Genomic DNA, 22299 nt, shown 5'->3' on the forward strand with positions numbered 1-22299 from the left:
ATGCGGCGCCAGAAAGAGAGGGGTGTATGTGGAAAGAGGGGGAGGCCGAGAGGCACAGGTACAAGTGCCAGGCGAAGAACTAAAAAAATTAAAATATCTATATGGAAAAGTTCATAAATTTTCAAACACCACGCGAGCTGGGAAACCAGAGAGAGAGAACAGCTAGAAAGAGAAAGAGCGAAAGCAGAGCGAAAGAGACGGGGCACTCGGGGGGACACAGATTGCGGCAAACTATTTGCAGCACGGCAAAAGTAAAATGCAAATAAATCCCCAAATGCCAGCCCAGTCACAAGTACATGCAACACTAAACAACAGGCACGTTCGTCTTTAGCACCCCTCCAAAGTTTTACTTCCGCCCTCCCCCCTAGCCATGCCACACCCACCGATTTTCCACCCATTTTCCCGCCTCGTTTGCCTGCTGAAAGATAGCCAAAAAACCACTCGCACACATATGCACATATGCGAAATATGCCCACCTGGCCGGGGCAAAAAATAGGTGGGAAAAAAAGAAAATTCCGGAAAATATCTGGACACTTTCCCCGCAAAATTCGTTTACAATTCGTTGGACAGCAGAGTGCGTGTACGCCATGACTTTTGCCCATTTGCAAGTAAACTGTGTAAACTCGTCGCCAGATTAATACGATTTTAATGCAGCCCACCTTCCGGGGTCCGCAGGGGAGTGAACTAGATTTTGAGCTTGAAAAGTAAATTAAAATTTTGCTTTTAGGCATTAGAAGCAACTTTAAAGCCCTATAACTTCAACTAGATAAATGTATGTTTAAGAATATTTTTTTGCTAGGAATATTTTTGGTGACAATAATTTATTTTCAAAAAACTACTTTTCGAAAGACTACTTTTTCTAAATATATTATTAAATAATTTATAAATAAATCAAATAAATTTTTGTTACTATTTGGTCCTCGCAAAAGAACTCTTTGATTCATAATTTATTTGAGTTCATATTATTGCATTTTTTATTTAAGTATAAAATAATTCCTTGATTTCTAATTTATTTGAGCTCATATTATTTAATTTGTAATTTAAATAGTTGTAAATTTTGAAAGTGTCTCCAAGCGCATTTACATCTTTTGTAGCTAAACTACAACTTGAAGAAACTTTAAGGTGTTTCCTAAATTTAATCCAGCCTGACCCACTTCCGATGATAGCTATAGTTATCCCTGCCGGTCCCCAAGGATTTGCTAGCATCAAAGGTTCCTCGACTGTGGGCTCTGCTGTTTTGGAGTATTCCCCAACTGGAAATCATTGACAATTCGCTGATGTCTCCCCCAAAAGCCCCGAGGAAGTGTGGCAAAAAAGCACGAAAAATAAAGGGAAAAATAAAAATACAGCAAAAAAAGGAAGCGCATAAATGGCAGAGCCAAAGTGAAACACTTTAGGGGCGGACGGGGTTTTTTGGCACACGTGGAAGCATTTTGTCGGACCGGAAGTCGCATAATTTCAGAGCGGAAACAACTAATTTGATTGTATTTAGCACCAGTTGGGGACGCGGGAGGCGAGCGGGAAACTCCAGAGGTCTCTATCCGGGGGATGGCAGCTTAATGAGCAACTTTTTAGTTGCAATTAGCCGGCAGAAGAGTAGAGCAACTGAAGTAGAAACATCGAGGCGAGTCGAGGCGAGTCGAGGCGAGGCTTAAACCTCAGACCGGGCTTCTGTGGTTTTACACATTTCACTTTCATTATTCGCAAAAATGTGCTAACTTTTTAATGCGCTCAACTGTTGTCCAAAGCGCTCCGAAGGAACGCCTTTCTGTCCATGTATATACACAAACGGATATACATAATAGCGGAAAATGGGGAGGAAAACTTTGCTGATATCAAAACGAACGACTCTGACCATAGTGCTTGGCGGGTCAGTAGCTGACAGCTGCGAAACTATTCCAAAACTGACGGCAGTCCGACTTCGGGCAGGTAAAACACTCCACAAACTTTATATCGCTTGATTAAAAACTTCCCAAAACGAGGGCGCGATGCTAGCATTACGTTCTCTAATTTAAAACTTTGGCACCGCGTTAAAGCTGCTAGGAGCTACGGTTAAATTAATCATTTTTGCAAGGGAATGACGACAGAATTGGATTAAAAAATTAACTAGATAAATGTATTGTTCTTTTTCATAAATATAAATATAAATAAAAATCATAAATAATAATTTTGTTTCTTATTTAAAACCACATTTTCTAGTTACACACCTAAATCGGAAGGCCGAAATAGAGACCCCATACGGAGGCAATTTAATTTATGAGAGTTAACTACCTCATATATCATGCATGACAAAAAGCCGCTCGCTGCGCAATTCGGGGAAAGTTTACAACTCAATTTGTTGGACATCCCGCAGAACATATCCATAGTTAATGATCCTCCGCCGGGCGCAGTTAATATAGCAAACAACGGCAAAAATGGGGGAAAACTTTTGCGGATGGTAACGGTTGGAAAATGCTGAAAAACGAGGAGACAGGGGGATAGGGGCCCTTCCAGCAAACCTTTTTGACAAGCGTCGCAGTCATAACTTTTACTGTTCTACTTGTTGTTGCTGTTATAATTGCTCATTACGCTGGCATGTGCCACGCCCCCGCCCCCATTTTCCCTTTTCCCGGCGTTTTGCAGCGCCACAGCCCGCCACAATGAAACTTTTTAGTTGATTTTATTATTTTTTCCCAGCTTTCCCTTCCCCAATATTTTGTTGTGTTTGTTTGATGCCTTCCAATGGCAGATTTCCTGAAAACCGAAACTTTTCTCCAGACCCGAATTAAAACAATATAAGCATGGTCAAACACCGAAGACCCTTGGGTGGTCCAAACATATTTTACTGGCGGGTTGGCCAGCAGCAAGAAAACAAGGAGCTAATTAAAATCATTTCATAAATTTCCCATTTCCTTGGGTTAACAACAAACAAAAACAGGTTCCCAGAAAGGGGCGTTAAAGGTACTAGACAACAAATGGCAGCTGCTTAAGCGTTTAGCAACACCAGGAAAAGGATTAAAAGAACAACCAGCAAAGGCACTTTACAGTATTAACATGTCTGCTTCTTATACCACTTGCCAACACTGGTATTTTACACTTATGCATCTATTTCCAACACTGGCAAATATTCAATATCGCTTTAATATTAAGGGTGGTTTGCTTGGGTGTATTTATTTTGTAAAATTCAAATGATGAACACTTGTGTGTATTTTCCTGTTGACCAACACTGGTTATTCATCTGTCAATTGAAATTCCCAACTCTGGCACATCTCCAAGGCAAACATTGGGAACCCCGAACATTAAGGATGGTTTGCTTAGGTGTTGATGGGCATGAGGAGGCTTGGCAGGGCGATTGGGTGTGGTTTTTGGGTGGCCGGGGGGTTGGGCCATTGGTTGGATGGGTGGGTCAAAGAACCGGATGGGCTGCTAGAGCCTGCGGCTGGGACGCGACACGTGCAACGGGCGCGTCAAATAGGAATTCATTAACAAAACGTTACACAAAATTTTAATTAAATATTAAAACATAAAAGTTTGTCGAGCAATATTTCTGCGCGTTGGCGACAGAATTTCGTCCGGACCTTGGGGCACTTGGGCACCCAAAAAAAACCCCCCCCTCCGAAAATGCCTGGAAAACCACCACCTCTCCAACCATTTTTGGGCAGCATGACAGCGGGCTTTTGTTGTTGGCGGTGCTTTTGGTAATAGAAAATTAAGTTCTATTTATGTGCAAAAGTTCCTCATTAAAATCGAGCAGGCAAACTTTGATTAAACTTGCCTGCCGCTTTTATTTCCACCAATTTTCGTTGTTTTTTTTTGTCGTTTCATTTCTATACTAGGATACATATATTCCTATACATATACACTCTCCTCTGGGGCAACAGTTTGTTTTTATGCGACAAAACTTGTCGATAATTTAATTAGTGGAATTTCCTAGCCGGACACAATGCCCGGACCAAATAAATGCCGGAGTGGCGAGCAGTAGACAGCAAATTGCCCATAAGGCTTGAAAGCTGCCTGGGGCGTGTGTGTGTGTGGGGGGGGGGGATGTTGCTGTGGGCGTAAGTAGGTGGGCGTGGCACTCCACTCGGTACTCCACAGGAATGCTGTTCGGGTTTGCTTGCGGGCATTTAATGTATCTTTAATTTCCCCTGTGGTTCATGTCGTACACAATCAGAGGAACATATATACATATGCGCACACATACATACATGCGAGCGTATGCGGCGCACATGTGTGTGCGCGTTTCCGTTTCCGCTGAATAGTCGTGGTTCCGGTTATCTAGGGGATTTTCCTTAGCCCCTTTTGCCCGGTGGATTTTTCGTGTTTTTATTCCAGTTTAACGATAGCTAATTTAGAGATCGCTCAGGGTAGTCTGGTTGAAAGAAATTTTATGAGTTTAATAAATATATAATAAAAATAAAGCAGTATTTATATTTACACATACTTGCATATTACAACTGTTTAAAAGCTCAAGAAACTTTATGTAAAAAAGTAATAAAAAAAACTCTGTCTCAAAACTGATACATTTTTAGTAATCAGCACAATATTTGCTACAAAACCTGCACTTTTAAACCGAATTTCCGAAAACAAACCGAATTTACTACTCACTCCCAGCAAACCATACGTTGTAATCATAATACCCGCACTATTTGGCAATCACACATGAGCGAGCCATGCTCCCCAGCTCCCAGAGTCAACATTGTCGTCATCGCTGGTGCGTATTAACGCCCATCCGAAATCCAAATACAAATTGGAATTCCGGACAGAGACGGAGAGATATCCATTTGGCCCCTAAGAGTTCGACTGGCTTACTCACAACCAATGAAAGCCCCAGACAATAATAACGACTTGTAGTTAATGCCGCCAAGCTAACAAGTCCCAGGATCTCCCAAGGCCACAAAACAAAAAAAAAGACAGCTTAGGAGGGGGATACAACCCTTTTTAATTCGAGTTTAAGACTTCTGGGGCCGGGCTAATGACGCCTTTGGGGAAATTCCCATCGATGGTCGATGGTCCAAGGCTGAGGGCCAAAAACGTAGAAAGAACTCGAGCAGTGCATCCAATTAACTGTGGCCATAAGAACACTCTCTCATAATCAAGAGCTGCCATTGGGGCCAACAAACAAATCAATGCGAAAAGCCGAGAATTCGTGAGTCATTCCATGGGTTGCCTTTTTAGGGAGCCCAAATTTATCACGCATGCAATGTTTGGCGTCTTTATGATGCACAGGGAAAAAATATTTTATAATAAAAATTAAAATACTTCTATGGGTTTCCATTTCGGTACAATTTTAAGCATTTATTTTTGAATTATTAGGTGCTTTTTCTTCCTTACTAATCCAGTGTTGGAAAAGCATATTTGTATGTAACTGTGTTGTATAATATGCCCTTTCCCTTTCTTAAAAGTATTGGAAAACTCATTTTCAATTACAATTTGTGTTGAATTTCTTTTTAACGCGATATTTTTTCAAGTGGTCCATTCTGATTCTGAGGTGTGGCTGACTTTGATTTGATTGAGCACAAAATTCACCATTTCCCAGCATGTCCAAACATTCAACTGCACTCAGTGTCTGCTGCGTAACATCGAGGGTGTTCCGGTTTTTGGAGTGGTTTTCCGGCCCTCAACGGGGGGTTTTCCGAGGGGGAGGGGCAGGGGCTTGGACACTCCATAATACCCTGACTAGGCATGTTCACTTGCCACGTCCCTTTGACGCACACGGCAAATGCAACAAGCTGGCAAACAAGGACAGCGCCCAAAACTAAGCCACCTGGAAAACATTTTGACAACTGATGGTGCTCAAAAGTACCCATTATATAAGTTCTTGGCGTTGATTTATGGAATAAAAATATTCGTTTTTAATAGTTCTTAAGTGACTGAAACGATTTATTAAAGAATAGTGATTGGGACTAGATTATAAGAGGTCTAAGTATCAATAAAAAGTGTTGTGAAAATCAATTTTAATAAAATTATAAGGGTTTCTTTGTTATGTGACACTGGGCACACTAATGTTGTAAAATTCAAGAGTTTGGAGATACCCCAACTTAGTTCAATATACACTAGAAAATTAAAAAAGCCAGGGTATGAAAAGTGCAATCGCCGTCCACGCCTGGACCCGAACTGGAGCACATCAATGGGGATTTATAAAAAATGCAAATTCATTAGAGCAGCCGCCGACCAGGACGAGTCTGCCGAGTCTGCCGACTGAGTGCTGGGATCTCGAGAGCTGTTGGATTCGGTTCAGTTGGGGGCCAGCTGCTCCACTAATTCCAATGGCTTGTCACCGGAAAAAACAGAAGCAGCAGCAGAAGCATCAGGAACAAGGCTGCGGCAGCTGTGAACCTCAGACACAGAGGCGTCGTGTCAGCGCCGGGTGAAAGTGCAGCGTCAGGGGCTTTCCCTCCCCCTCACCCTGCCACTTTCACCCACTTTCTCCCAGCGGTGGCAGCATTTGGAAATTAAAAAGAACAGCAGCGGACCAGAAGAAGTCGAAGGAAATGTGCAACCTTAGGCCTGCACACATTGATGGATCGGATGGGCTGCCACACATATCCAGCTTTTAAGGACACTCGGTACCCTGGAGCATTTGAGGTGTTAGGAACCCAGTGAAATGAATGAGTTTTACTGGCAGGAAACATAAAAGCTAGATCGATCAATGTGCGCGAAAGTATGCATCACATTTGGGCGGAAAATACGGGACTCCGATTTTGGTCAGAAATACTATTTTCTTCCCGTTTTTCAATCGCAATGCTTAATTTTCAATCGATCTGCATCGCTTTTGGGAAAATTTATGTTTTAGCCCAATTTTTCATTTTTTATGTCATGATTTTTTTGGATTTCACATTTTCCCCAAAATAACTCTTTTTTTACGGTTTTTCGACCGTAGTTCAGCCAAATCAAGGCGTACAGCTAAGAGACAGACTGTTTTGGAAAGCTTGCTAAATTTTCAATCGATCTGCATCACTTCTGGAAAAATTTATTTTTTGACCCAATTTTTCATTTTTTATGTCATGATTTTTTGGATTTCATATTTTCCCCAAAATAACTCTTTTTTTACGGTTTTTCGACCGTAGTTCAGCCAAATCAAGGCGTACAGCTAAGAGACAGACTGTTTTGGAAAGCTTGCTAAATTTTCAATCGATCTGCATCACTTCTGGGAAAATTTATTTTTTGACCCAATTTTTCATTTTTTATGTCATGATTTTTTGGATTTCACATTTTCCCCAAAATAACTCTTTTTTTACGGTTTTTCGACCGTAGTTCAGCCAACTCAAGGCGTACAGCTAAAAGACATACTGTTTTCGAAAGCTTGCTTAATTTTCTGTCGATCTGTATCACTTCTGGGAAAATTTATTTTTTGACCCAATTTTTCATTTTTTATGTCATGATTTTTTGGATTTCATATTTTCCCCAAAATAACTCTTTTTTTACGGTTTTTCGACCGTAGTTCAGCCAAATCAAGGCGTACAGCTAAAAGACAGACTGTTTTGGAAAGCTTGCTAAATTTTCAATCGATCTGCATCACTTCTGGAAAAATTTATTTTTTGACCCAATTTTTCATTTTTTATGTCATGATTTTTTGGATTTCATATTTTCCCCAAAATAACTCTTTTTTTACGGTTTTTCGACCGTAGTTCAGCCAAATCAAGGCGTACAGCTAAGAGACAGACTGTTTTGGAAAGCTTGCTAAATTTTCAATCGATCTTCATCAATTCTGGAAAAATTTATTTTTTGACCCAATTTTTCATTTTTTATGTCATGATTTTTTGGATTTCACATTTTCCCCAAAATAACTCTTTTTTTACGGTTTTTCGACCGTAGTTCAGCCAACTCAAGGCGTACAGCTAAAAGACATACTGTTTTCGAAAGCTTGCTTAATTTTCTGTCGATCTGTATCACTTCTGGGAAAATTTATTTTTTGACCCAATTTTTCATTTTTTATGTCATGATTTTTTGGATTTCATATTTTCCCCAAAATAACTCTTTTTTTACGGTTTTTCGACCGTAGTTCAGCCAAATCAAGGCGTACAGCTAAAAGACAGACTGTTTTGGAAAGCTTGCTAAATTTTCAATCGATCTGCATCACTTCTGGAAAAATTTATTTTTTGACCCAATTTTTCATTTTTTATGTCATGATTTTTTGGATTTCACATTTTCCCCAAAATAACTCTTTTTTTACGGTTTTTCGACCGTAGTTCAGCCAAATCAAGGCGTACAGCTAAAAGACATACTGTTTTCGAAAGCTTGCTTAATTTTCTGTCGATCTGTATCACTTCTGGGAAAATTTATTTTTTGACCCAATTTTTCATTTTTTATGTCATGATTTTTTGGATTTCACATTTTCCCCAAAATAACTCTTTTTTTACGGTTTTTCGACCGTAGTTCAGCCAACTCAAGGCGTACAGCTAAAAGACATACTGTTTTCGAAAGCTTGCTTAATTTTCTGTCGATCTGTATCACTTCTGGGAAAATTTATTTTTTGACCCAATTTTTCATTTTTTATGTCATGATTTTTTGGATTTCATATTTTCCCCAAAATAACTCTTTTTTTTACGGTTTTTCGACCGTAGTTCAGCCAAATCAAGGCGTACAGCTAAAAGACATACTGTTTTCGAAAGCTTGCTTAATTTTCTGTCGATCTGTATCACTTCTGGGAAAATTTATTTTTTGACCCAATTTTTCATTTTTTATGTCATGATTTTTTGGATTTCATATTTTCCCCAAAATAACTCTTTTTTTTACGGTTTTTCGACCGTAGTTCAGCCAAATCAAGGCGTACAGCTAAAAGACATACTGTTTTCGAAAGCTTGCTTAATTTTCTGTCGATCTGTATCACTTCTGGGAAAATTTATTTTTTGACCCAATTTTTCATTTTTTATGTCATGATTTTTTGGATTTCATATTTTCCCCAAAATAACTCTTTTTTTACGGTTTTTCGACCGTAGTTCAGCCAAATCAAGGCGTACAGCTAAAAGACAGACTGTTTTGGAAAGCTTGCTAAATTTTCAATCGATCTGCATCACTTCTGGAAAAATTTATTTTTTGACCCAATTTTTCATTTTTTATGTCATGATTTTTTGGATTCCACATTTTCCCCAAAATAACTCTTTTTTTACGGTTTTTCGACCGTAGTTCAGCCAAATCAAGGCGTACAGCTAAGAGACAGACTGTTTTGGAAAGCTTGCTAAATTTTCAATCGATCTGCATCACTTCTGGAAAAATTTATTTTTTGACCCAATTTTTCATTTTTTATGTCATGATTTTTTGGATTTCACATTTTCCCCAAAATAACTCTTTTTTTACGGTTTTTCGACCGTAGTTCAGCCAACTCAAGGCGTACAGCTAAAAGACATACTGTTTTCGAAAGCTTGCTTAATTTTCTGTCGATCTGTATCACTTCTGGGAAAATTTATTTTTTGACCCAATTTTTCATTTTTTATGTCATGATTTTTTGGATTTCATATTTTTCCCAAAATAACTCGTTTTTTACGGTTTTTCGACCGTAGTTCAGCCAAATCAAGGCGTAAAGCTAAGAGACAGACTGTTTTGGAAAGCTTGCTAAATTTTCAATCGATCTGCATCACTTCTGGAAAAATTTATTTTTTGACCCAATTTTTCATTTTTTATGTCATGATTTTTTGGATTCCACATTTTCCCCGAAATAACTCTTTTTTTACGGTTTTGCGACCGTAGTTAAGCCAAATCAAGGCGTACAGCTAAAAGACAGACTGTTTTGGAAAGCTTGCTAAATTTTCAGTCGATCTGCATCACTTCTGGGAAAATTTATTTTTTGACCCAATTTTTCATTTTTTATGTCATGATTTTTTGGATTTCACATTTTCCCCAAAATAACTCTTTTTTTACGGTTTTTCGACCGTAGTTCAGCCAAATCAAGGCGTACAGCTTAAAGACAGACTGTTTTGGAAAGCTTGCTAAATTTTCAATCGATCTGCATCACTTCTGGAAAAATTTATTTTTTGACCCAATTTTTCATTTTGTATGTCATGATTTTTTGGATTCCACATTTTCCCCAAAATAATTCTTTTTTCTACGGTTTTTCGAACGTAGTTCAGCCAACTCAAGGCGTACAGCTAAAAGACATACTGTTTTGGAAAGCTTGCTTAATTTTCTGTCGATCTGTATCACTTCTGGGAAAATTTATTTTTTGACCCAATTTTTCATTTTTTATGTCATGATTTTTTTGGATTTCACATTTTCCCCAAAATAACTCTTTTTTTACGGTTTTTCGACCGTAGCTAAGGCAAATCAACGCCTCAATTAGGTATGCCGCTCCTCATTCGCTCCACCTTCAAGTCCGTTAAGCCAGCCGAAACACTGAGCTTTAAGGTCGGAAAAGTTGGATTCAGATTTGTTTTAAATACTATTTTGTCCTCCGTGACTCTCTTACCTGTGGTTCTCCAAGCCCCTAAATCTCAACTTCGGCTGGCATTTGAAGCGTATTCTCAAGAGTCAACGTTGAAAGCATTGCAAATGAAATTCAAATTCGCTGCATACTTTGCAGCGTTTATTAAACTCAAGATTCATTCAAGATTCAAAAACCAAAAGAAATAACAGAATGAAAAAAGGATTGGGGGGGCGTTAATGGGGGCGTGGCCAACCGCTAATAGTATCGCCTTGATGCCGCCGCATAGTATGCTTTTCGGTTTAATGAAGCAGCCGCGGATTCAGCAGCAGATTCCCCGAAACTTGGGGAAACTCTTTTCGCGGCAGTCATAAGTTCAATCAACATCAAATTTAATTAAAACGCTAAAAGCATCCGCCCCGCCCACTAAGGCAAAGTGAGAAAAAAAGTAGCCAGCCAAAGAAAAAGAACGAAAAAGCGTGCACTGTAAGAAAATGTATGGACCATCGTGAACTAACTTTTGCATATTATAGCCAAATGTTAATAATACATTTTCATGAAACAGCACAAAAGTATTTTTTTCTAATGCATCTTCAATATAAACATAAAATAAAACATTTAATTTAAATTATAAAACAAAATGTGATGTAAGAAACAAAAAATAAAAATATTTACATTTTTTTTAAATTTTCCAATGCATCATAATTTGATTTTGTATTATCATATAACTAAAACAGCTTAAGTTTGAAATGTTTGGTAAAAAGGATCTTTAAAGATCTGTAATAATTTCGCTCAGTGTACCGAAAAGAGGTGGGATCCAAGGCAAATGGCCGAGGGGTCGACATGGAGAGAGGGAAAAGAGCGAACATTAAAACGGAAATAATTGTGGTCTGGCCGGAGACTGTCGGACCGGATATGGGCAGATCCAGGGGCGTGGCTAGGAAGTGCCAGGGGGGCTATTCGGTAGGTGAGCCCTTGCAGGGGCAGCGACATTTGCAACACTTTTGGTTTGTAATTAAGTAGCCAAATGGCAGACAGACAGACAGCCGGAGGGGAAAATCGCTGGAAAATGGGTGGGGAATGGGGGTGAGGCTTCGGCAGACTGGGAGACCCAAAGAGGATGTTAGCCATCCGCAGCTAATCATAGTTACACAAATGCTTATGGCGGAATCAACTTCCCCCACCGACGATGATTAACAATTGAAATCGATGGCGGGCGCCAGAGAGATTTCACAAATTGACCACATCGGCTTAAGTGGGCTAAAAGAGAATTTTCCCCGAGACATTCAAAGATTTTAAAGCTTAGTTTAAAGTGTTACAGTACAATTTAAAGTTTATAAAGTGATTTAAAGATTCACAGGGTTTGAAATTTGGATTAAATACAGTTTAAAGATAAATAAATTTGAATATAAAATTATTACTTTACTAGGGTTCTTCTTTTTGTTTGAGAACAAGTGTACATAAAACTCTGAGCTCATGTGCAACAAATTTATTTAAAAATGCAAGTGCTTTAAGTATAAATTAAACTAGACAGCCAGACCAAACAAATGGCTGACACGGAAGTTGAAACTTTTTAAAACCTTAATTCGTATCTGTTGTTGCCCCTTCTTTTCAGACCAAAAAAATTAGGAAACTAAAACAGAGGCCCAAATACAATTATAAACACATTTGTCTAACCATTTTTGCACTTTTGTTTTTATTTTTGGCCCTTTGGCAACTTTAGTGGCATGCTCACTTTCAATTTGGCCTTCGTGTAAGTGCAACACACGTGAGTGTTTTTGTTGCAACAATGGAAAAGGACAAAAAGCCCAAGAGGGTGCGAAAGAGAGGGGGCGAGGTGCTGCGACAAGGACGGCAACACAGGCACAGCGCAAATTGTGTAGAAGAAATAAAGGGCGCAGTGGGGGGGAGTGCAGACAGACTCAGTTAGTGGCAAACTTTTGCCGCTTTGCAACACTTGAGCACCAGCACACTCGGCGAAAGAGACGGGCATACAGCGTGCGAAAGAGACAGCTAAAGGCGACCAGAATGAGAGGGCGAAAGCGCAGCTTATCCGCCCCACACATGTGAGTGTGTAACTAATTTAAAAAGTCATTTTTACTTCCGGCATTTACACAGCTGCACTTAGTTAAACAAAAAAATGGCAACCCTTCATCAGGGTTGCCGAGTGCCTCGTAAAACCCACCTTTGGGGAAAAGTTTTTTATGAAAATTGCACAAGAGATTTCTGTAACTTTAACAATACATTTTGAACAAATCAGTTTTCGAGACAAAGAAACATAGTGCTTGGCTAACAATTTGATAAGGCTGTTCCTATTAGTTAGTTTTAGTTTGGCTGCCAGAGCTTACAAATGTAAATAGGGGCGGATTTTATTGGCTAACAAAAGCCCCGTTTAGTAATTACCTGTACCCCTCGGAACTGCCACCAGCCAGCAACTCACTCTTAAACAGACTTCCTCAATTTCCCGCTGAAAATAAACACAATGGTCTGCAGGTTTACTTTCTCAACAAAGCCAAATCAGAGTAAATAATAATAAACTAGCCCCCTGGCAGCACTGGCCCATTCCACTGAATCGGGCACCGCCACCCCTAAGCTCCCACCATTTTCCCCCCACTTTTCCACCCATTTCCCAACCCCTAACCCTCGAGCAACCGCAACATCGACAGCTGCAACAACATTACCTGCAACAACAATTGCTTATTTAGTGCTGGCAATCTGTGTTCGATGTGTTTCGATTGTTGCGGCCAAAGGCCGCAGGTGAAAAGTGGGCGGAAAAAGGGTTTGGACTGAGAGTGGGAGTGGCTACCGTGGGTGGCAAACAACAAAGTCCCGAAAACCCCCAACGAAAGCTTCATGTACACTGGTCTTTTTCGCCAAAGCAATTAATTTCCTAAAACTATTTGCGATTTGCACGTAAAACAATTGCAAATCACAGTCGATGCCAATGCCAAAAACCAATGATGAATGCAGTGAGCCGAGGTTGTGCCAGTGTTACACTCGACTATGAAATGGAGCTTGATAAATAGCTTTAAATTAAATTAAAAGGAAGATTTAATTTCAATCAATTGCTATTTAAAGATTACTTAAATTGTATTAAAATACAAAATGCTTCCGTAGCTACGTAATCTTTGTTCACACACTCAAAACCAATATCGCGCAAGGAAAGCACCATAAATCCGCTGAGAGGGCCGTAATGGCAATTCATAAATAACAAGGGGAGACATCAAGATTTGTCATAAGACCGCGTAAACATTTCGGACGCATTCAATAATTCACACGATAAACACTGATACTCCAGTGGGGGGGCTAATAACAGATCTAATGCCAAAGCAAACGCTGCGAAATGGCAAATATATAGAGCACATAAAGCCGGCAATGCGGCCATAAAAGCTAAGGCTAAAGACAAGCCAGCGCACACACACATTTTATTTCATAAGCCAGGCATCTTAATCTCCGGGAATAAACTCGTTGACACCCGTTTTAATGCGAGCTACCCCCGTCCCGCCCGCCGGAAAAGCAGAAAACACCAACCCGCTTTTCCGCCCACGGCCATGTTCCATGTTTGAAATTAATTTTATTCACACAAAAATTCTCGCGCGCATACAATTTCATTAAGCAAATATTTTCGTCGCCCGCCAGCGTTACCTCTTCTGCCACGCCCCCTTCCGCCCAGGCCATGCCCCCACGCCCACACATCCCCCTTCGGGATAAAAACAACACAAGGCACAATACTTGGGTATACGTGGGTGGCTCTCAGTTACTCGTTACAAACCAAGAATACTTTTGGTGGTACTTAAAAAAACGGAAAAAGAAGCTTATTGTTAAAAAATATTATTTACCCAACATTTAAAAAAAAGAATTTATAGAATTTATTCAAAAATGAACTAGCCTATGAACTTCTGAATGAGTTTGTCGACTAGATGAACTTAAAAATGAACAAGTTAAATTTTTTGGTATTTTTTTGTTTTTAAAATAACATTTCTTTAGCATAAAATAATAATAATATTTTCTTGAAATCAAAAACTTAAAAACTAGTTAAAATTAGTCTAAAAAATGTACTTACAAGTGATCTAGCCAATGAACTCCTTGATGAATTGTTTAACCAAATGAACTTATTCATTTTTGTGATATTTTTTTATGATCTAAAAGGCGTGCGTTTTTTAAAGCAGCTCCCTTTACAATGTGTTGGAGTTCCAAGAAATCCTCTATTTTAAGGGTACCAAAATCGTTGTTTTCCCAGCTTGAACTTTTCCCCCAACTTTTTGTCTTTTCTGTGCGAGCTTTTTTTGTTAGTTAACGACGCGCGGCTTTTATACGATTTTAATGCCGCGAGCAGTGCAAAAGAAACTGAATCCTTGCGCTCGCACCGCCCGCCACCCACTCAAATGAGGCGCTCATAAAACGGGGCATATAACAAATGATAGTCCCGGCCACGCCCACAGCTCCTTCCTCCCAAACCAACCAAAAAAAAACAAAAAAAAATTCAGCAAAAAAAGACGGCACAATTAATGCATTAAAAAGAGGACGTGGATGAGGAGGCAAAAGCGAAAACATTTGCAAGGCCAATAAAAATGGCATTTAATGACGCCTGCAAATTTTCGAGCCTCAAATAATCAGCATAAAAATGAGCAAAAATGCAGAATATAAAATTAATTGAAATATCCCACAGGGAGTCAGATGAAGGAGCATTAAATATAAAACATTCCCGGAGTCAAATGCCGGGGATTTTCCAGCGGCGATTGACAGGCGAATTGTGATTGCCATTGCGCTTAAATTGCGAAATGGTTCAAACCGATAATGAGCCAAACAGCGGCGAGGTGAGTCGGTAAATGTTGCTCAGCGGATTAAGAGGGGGATCCCCCGAATTGAATTATTTATGTACCAAAGGCAATCGCCATGGGTGAAAGCCCATTTCCAAATTACATTTTAAAAGCAAATATAATGATTGGCAAAGAGTGTCAGTCTTGTCGGATCAATTTTTCATTTTTTTTTTATAATCAAGTATTTAAATACTCATTTTTTATATTCTGGTATTTTAAGCCTGTAAAAAATACTGCAACGTATATTTTACCTTTAAGTTTATTCAGAAAAATATGGCATGTTGGAGTCCAAAGATACAACCCTCGGGACGACAAACCAATTAATTTCTACGCATAGAAAATAATGAATAGTTAAGAGATAAATTTTACATTTTCCAATTTCCTGGTATTTAAATACTATAAAAATACTGAAAAATATCTTTAAATTCATTTACAATACTGTGCTCTGGAAGGCACTCACGACGACAAAGGTCTTTAACTTCAGTACAAAAATAATAGTAAATAGTTGGGACATAAACAATACATTAATTTTAAATATCCTGCTATTTAAAGACGTCAAAAAATGCAGTAAAATATTTTATCTTTAAGTTTATCCAACACAATACCGTATTCTGGAGTCCAAGAAAGGCTCTCAGGACGACAAACCAATTAAGGCAAAGGACACAAAAGAGGAAGTGGCAGGGGCACAAAGTGGGCAGGAACAAGGAGAAATGAAAGTGGGAGAAAAGGGAATGACGACTGAAGGAATCAGTTTCCCCATTCGGACCAAGACGCTGCTCCGCCCGGCTTATTGGCTCAGTTGGAGGAAGTACGCCGGTATTTCGCCAGATCCCCCAATTCAGCCCACTCCTTATGCACTCCCCACTGCTGTCCATTCCTCCGCCCATCCATCTCAATTTACTGCGTGAGACTTTTGTCAACGCACGGCGAGAAAATGAATGCCAAAAATTGCAGAACCCAAACGGAGGAAAAGTGTGACAGCGGAAAATGGGCAGAACGGTGGGGGGCTGGGAAATGAGAAATGTGAGGGGACTACTGCGAACTGGCGACAGACATTAGGCGGACATTGTAGCCACCTCCGAATTCGGGAGAAAAAGGTGTAGAAGATACTTTATAAATGCTTAACCTTATTTCCATTTAATGGGACTTTAATTAAATGTACATATTTATAAAAACACCATCGTACATTTTTTAAATAAATACCAATATCCTTAACTTTTGTTTTTTTTAGGAAATCTATATTTTAAATACATTTTTCAACTATTAGATTAAGTTCCGGGTTATTTCACCTTCTAAAAAAGTAGCAAGTATTTACATTTATTTTAATCTGTTGATATACAACTTTTGAATGAGTAAAAAATTGTTTATCTAGAATTCAAAAACACATTCCTTACTTTTAAAATCTCTTCCTAACTTCAGCATTTATTTCTAAATTAGATTTATCAATAAAATCAAAAATATACCCAATTTTTGGGTAATGTTTTAGGGACCTTCAATAATTAAATTCATTAAATTTAATATGCTTCTTTTTAATGCACTTTTCTCCAAGTGTAAGCAAAGCAGAAGCCGCACAAAACGGAACACGGTGAAAAAAAGTGATGCCCAAAAAGGCAATTTATGCGGGTCTCTGCCGCTTTCTCCCGCTTTCTCTCGCCTCCTTTCTCGCTTTCTCCTGTTGATGGCTGCGGCCACAGTGTTGCGCCAGTGTGCGTGCGCGCTAGTGTGTGTAAGTGTGTGTAAGTGTGCGTGTGTGTGGGCAAACATAAACAACAGTTACGCTCGAACAACGGGCAAAGTTGCATTTCCGCTGTAACCGTTTTCCGCACAGGAAATGCGTTCGACGCGTGTTTGAAATATTGGGCCCAAAAGTCTTCTCCCCTGGATTTTCCCCGCAGGCTTTTCCCTTGGTTTTCCCTGCCCCTCGCCCGCCCCCTCCCTTTTTTGTGGTCAACTTGCCTGGCCAGTGATTTTGCTGCCGGTCCTTCGGAGCTTTCTCCCACTCGCCGCTCGTCGGCCAAAAACCAGTTTTCATCTCATTTGAGCGAGCATTTAATGTTCAGCCTTCGCGGGCTGGCAAACTGCAGCCGGAAATGATTCTTAATCCCCTCGATTTTCCACCCAAAAACCTTCTACGATCGAGCAAAAAGGGGTGTGTGTGTGGGTGGTTTTTCCGCAAAACGGGTTTGTTGCTGCGTCGAAAATCAGGCGCAATGAAATTGAAGTCGCAAAAAATGTTGGGCCACTGTTTGCGACAGATTAAATTCAATAAAAAACAATACTCGGTAATTAAGGGGAATTAAACGGAAAAACCTTCTAAGGTTTTTGGCTAATTAGAATATTTAGTAAATTAAGATTTTTGATTTCCAGGGAATTACCTCCATTTTCCCTTGACTTAAGATGACAGATTTTTTGAGGTATATTATATTAAATTCGATGAAAACACCGTAGAACTAAAGCGTATTTAAAGGGTTATCTTTAAAGCTTATTAGCTAACAGAATATTTAATAAATTAAGATAGTGGATTTTGAAATAAAATGCACTATTTTCTACTAACCAAAAATTACAGAATTTGTTTAAGCTTTTATTTGATAGTTTTCAATGCTCTTTGTTAACCAAAACAATTGCTTGATCAAGATGCACGGATTCCCCATCGATTCGCCTTGATTGCCCCACAACTTTCGCATGTTTTCCAAGCGAGTTCTCACCTTGGCCAATTGCGATTTTTGATTCATTCCCTTTGTGTTTTCCTATGCTGAAGTTTGCTCCTTGGCCGAGATTCCACCTGGCCAAAATGGCAGGTGTCTGAGCGGGCCACGCCCATTTTCGCACCAGAGCCACGCCCCCCGGGCACGCCCACTCCGCCGCCCAGTTGCATACGAAATGCGCAACACATTGGCTGCACTTGAACTGAATTCCCAGGGCTTCTTCGTGTTGTTTTTCCGCCCTTTGTTTTCCCGACACTTGTCTAAGCCACTTGACGGCCTTTTGACCGCCTTGCTGGGCGGCAGGCCGGGAAAACTCTGGGGGGGAAATTGCCGGAAAAGCGAGGAAGGATTGCAGCACGGCTGAATAAAAAACAACAGTCGAGCGCCTTCAAGCAGCGTGTCCTTGTGTCCTTGGGAGCATCTTAATTGCCGCACCTTTTGTCTGTTGGCCGTTGGCGTTTGCTTTCGTATATCCTAAAAAATGTATCTATGAGGCAAAAACCTTTTGATTTTCCGAAATATTTGTAGATTATATTCTTAAAAATGTGGGCAGCATTATTTGCTTTTGGATCATAAATACAAATATTTCAATTTTAATATCCATATGGTTTTTTTGTTTGCCACAAAAGCTTAACAGTATGATTTGCCTTTTTAACCATGCTTTTCATTCGAAAGAAAAGGCTTGTGATCGTTTTCCGTTTTTCACCTCTATGGTTGGGGATTCCCGGCGAATCGCAATGAAAACTAAACAAATTCCACGCTCCCGTGCGTTTCAATCAATGCCAACTTCAATCGACGATGACAGAGTTGCCGATGATGGCGACTAAGCCGCTTAGGCTTTTGCCCATGGAAACACCCGTGGCACACCCAGCCACCCACTGAGCCACCCACCTGCCCGCTAAGCAGACACATGAACCCACCAACCCACCAGGCGACGCCCTCGCCCACCCACCACTTTTTGGCATTTTGGCAAAAGCGATTAATTTCGAGTAATTGCAACTTAATGAAAAGCATTCAATTGTGCAAATTAATGGGAATGTCTTCAGCATTCTGATTTCCAGACATCCATGTGTGTTTTAGTGCCTGTTAATTAATGCTTTGATGAACCGCACTCAACTGTTTCTGTTTCTGTTTCTGCTTCCGTTTCCATTCGCACCGGCAAAAGGCCCAGAGTCCCTGCCAAACCGAGCCAAACCGATTTTCATCTGCGGCACTTGCGGATTTTGGCCGGAATTGTAAGCGATTGCCAACGGGCACCGAGGCGGAATACCAAATCGGTTTATCGCAAATGTATCTATTTGCCCATTTTGGCAGAAAATTATGTCAAGGAATGCGAGATGCCGGGCTAAATGGCTTAAGGTGTGTGGCTCAGGCAAAAATTGCATCAAGCCAATCGAACGGCTAAAGGCTTATGTTGTTTATATAGCTTAGGTGAAGGCCACAGTATACAATATATATAATAAATTAAATAAACCAATTTGCCTCTCTCCTCCAACCCCCAGCTTGATTGATTGATTGAACTGCGAGGCAAGGACCGGGCCAAACAGCGACCAAATGCAAGATGAACCCGGATCAACCGATGCCAATGCAAACCGGGGCGCCGCCTCCGCCCCCCTCGCAGATGACCGCCCACACAATCGCCGTGTCCGGCGTCACCGCTGCCCCGCCCACCGGCTCCATGGCCGCCCACTATGGCGGCGGCATGGGCATGCCGCCCACATCCTCCTCCGCCGGCGGTACGGCCGGCAACTATGTGTCCATCGGCATCCTGCCCAGCATGTCGCCCGCCCAGCTGCCCCCGCTCCTCCTGCCCGCTCCGCCACCCGCGACGACGACCTTCAAGACCACGCCCCTGCTGCCCATGCCCACGCTGGAGGACATTGAGGTGGCCAACCAGACGGGCGGCCAAGGCGGCCAGGTGAGTGGTCCCCGGCAAAGATATAGTAACAGAGGGTATTTTGTAGCTGGACAGAAACACTTTTTTGTGGTGGTTTGGGGAGGAATATCCTTAAATCCTGGCCTAGTGTGAACCTTTTGTTTTATATTTTCAAATCAAGCTTCATTCGCTGGGCACAAGAAGTCCCAAAAAATGGGTTATCCCTTTAAACTATAAATGGCTATGCTATTATTTATTGATTTGAACGACTTCACTTGCTAGTTTGAATATAATTTAATATAATATTACTTCATCAAATGATAACAACATATTTTTAAAATCAAGTGAACAATACTAATACTTATTTTTAAAAAAAATATTCTTTATACAAAAAATCATTTTTTGAAGTATACTTTTAGGTCAAAAAAGAAAACTACTAGTTTTTCTTTTCGTAAAATTATATTTGTATATATTTATTTTTAATTAAAATATACAATAGAAAGAATAGAAAGCTAATAAAAACCTACGCCTGTATAAACATAGTATTATTAAATTCCGTTTCCACCTTTCCAGGTGGTGGTGTCCTTGGCCCAAACTTCGATGGCGCCGCCGGGCATTCTGAAGTACCCCACGGCGGGCTATGTGAGCGACATGATGGCACCGCCGCCGCTGCCCCTGCCCCTCCCCCTGCCGCTGCCGCACCCCCCGCCGCCGCTGACCTCGATCGCCAGCAGCACCGCCGGCAGCAACAACAGCAACATCAGCAGCAGCAACATGAGCAACAACAGCGCCAGCAATTGCGGCACGCTGAAGAGCAACGCCAAGCTGTTGCCCCTGCAGCTGATGGCCACGCCCCCCAGCCGCAAGGAACCGCTGACACCTGCCCATCCGCAGGCGGCCTCGATACAGGCCCAGGCGCAGGTGCAACACCAGCTGCAGCAGCAACACCAGCAGCAACACCAGCAGCAACACCAGCAGCAGCAGCAGCAGCACCAGAGGCAACAGCGCAAGCGGCAGGGGTGGTGCTCCTGTTTTGGCTCGGGGGGCGGGGGCGGCGCCGCGGGTGGCGGAGGCGGTGGTGGGGGAGGAGGTGGCGGCTCCGGCGAAACCGGAAAGACACCACCCGGATACGGAAGCAAGGACAAGAAGAAGAGTCGCAAGGCCACCTCGCAGACGGTGTGGTCCGCCCTGCTCACAAACCTGGGCATCTGCATGCTGCTGCTCGCCTACACACTGCTGGGTAAGCGAGGGAATCCCAATTAAGTTAGCCTAATTAATTCGATAAATTAACAAACGAATTTAATTCAAATAGTTGCCCCTGACGAGGACTTAATTTGATTTACTTTCCAATTTGAAATTGGCCTACGGCGAGGCTACAGGGTTTAAATGCAGTAGAAAAATCCAAGCCAATCGTTTCTGTTTTAGGCGGTAAAAATACCACGGTTTAATAAATATTTATAAATAACATAACTAACTATTTTGAAAATGCATAAAAAATTTTATACAAATATTTGTAGCATACTTTTACTCACACTCAATCAAAGAATTACAAAAATTCATTGGTAATTCTTTGATAAACAAAAAAGTGTTTGCCTCGTATTTAATACATCAACACAGTTTTAGTTATGTCCTAAAATTTCTGTTTTCCTTTCTATCAAATTGACAACATTTGAGTGGCTTTAAAGGGCAAAAGTGCATAAGTTTCCTGCGGCTAAGTAGCCAAATTGACGGCACTGTGCGTGACAGGCACTCACATATCATTTGTATCCGCTGTCTGTTGTTGCCAGTTCAACATTTCATTGTTGCGGCCGCCCTAATTAACGCGGCATCTTCTTTCGGCCACGCGCTCATCTCATCTGCCCTTTTTGCGGCGCGTGTGTCATATACAGATACATTTACAGATACGGGATACACTTACGAATGCGAATTCGAATAAAGACACGGATACGGATGGGCTTACACTAGTGGATACCGTTACTGTGCCCCGGAACAAGGACGATACAAGGATGCTTAATGTATCTTGTCACAGAGTTCGACGTTTAAATTAACCAACAACAGGAACTGGGTGGAACGCCGCCAAAGCCGCCGCACGACAACGTGATAAATTTAATTAATCATTCGTCGCCACCACCGCCCCCTTTTCACCTCCACCACCTCCACGCCCCTTCGATGCCAAAAACAAACGTCAAAATGGTGGTCGCAGCCCCAAAACTTATGTTTCACCCCACTTGTGTGTATTTGCGGCACAGTGATCACTAGAGTTCAAAGGTTTTTGAAAATTCCTCATACAGGTGTCCAAAAGTATGCAACAACATTTTTATCGCCTAAAAGTCGCATGGATTCTTACAGAAAAGGGGTATTTCTTTGGTTTTTTTGTTTGGATTTAAAAAAAAAACCGAATTAAATAAATAAAAATCGTTCATATAATTTTATATTTATTTATCATATCTTTTTTTTACTCATAACCTTTTTTTATGATAGCTTTTTAGTTTTTTTTCTTATTTTTTTAACTTTCCCTTTTTTTTAGAAAGTACCCTACTTTTAGTTTCTTATCAGAGC

General features: G+C 40.7%; 1 protein-coding gene across 1 annotated transcript in view; it reads left to right on the forward strand.

Moving 5' to 3' along the window:
* The window catches only part of LOC108023639 (uncharacterized), a 79200-nt gene that overhangs the window by 46654 nt on the left and 10247 nt on the right, over nt 1-22299 (forward strand). The window contains exons 3-4 of the mRNA XM_050888325.1: nt 19367-19782; nt 20314-20980. Coding sequence (XP_050744282.1) covers nt 19426-19782; nt 20314-20980 — 1024 coding nt within the window. The 5' untranslated portion in view covers nt 19367-19425. The remainder of the gene's footprint in view (nt 1-19366; nt 19783-20313; nt 20981-22299) is intronic.

Source organism: Drosophila biarmipes, chromosome X (assembly GCF_025231255.1).
Source record: "Drosophila biarmipes strain raj3 chromosome X, RU_DBia_V1.1, whole genome shotgun sequence".
NCBI classification, from domain to species: domain Eukaryota; kingdom Metazoa; phylum Arthropoda; class Insecta; order Diptera; family Drosophilidae; genus Drosophila; species Drosophila biarmipes.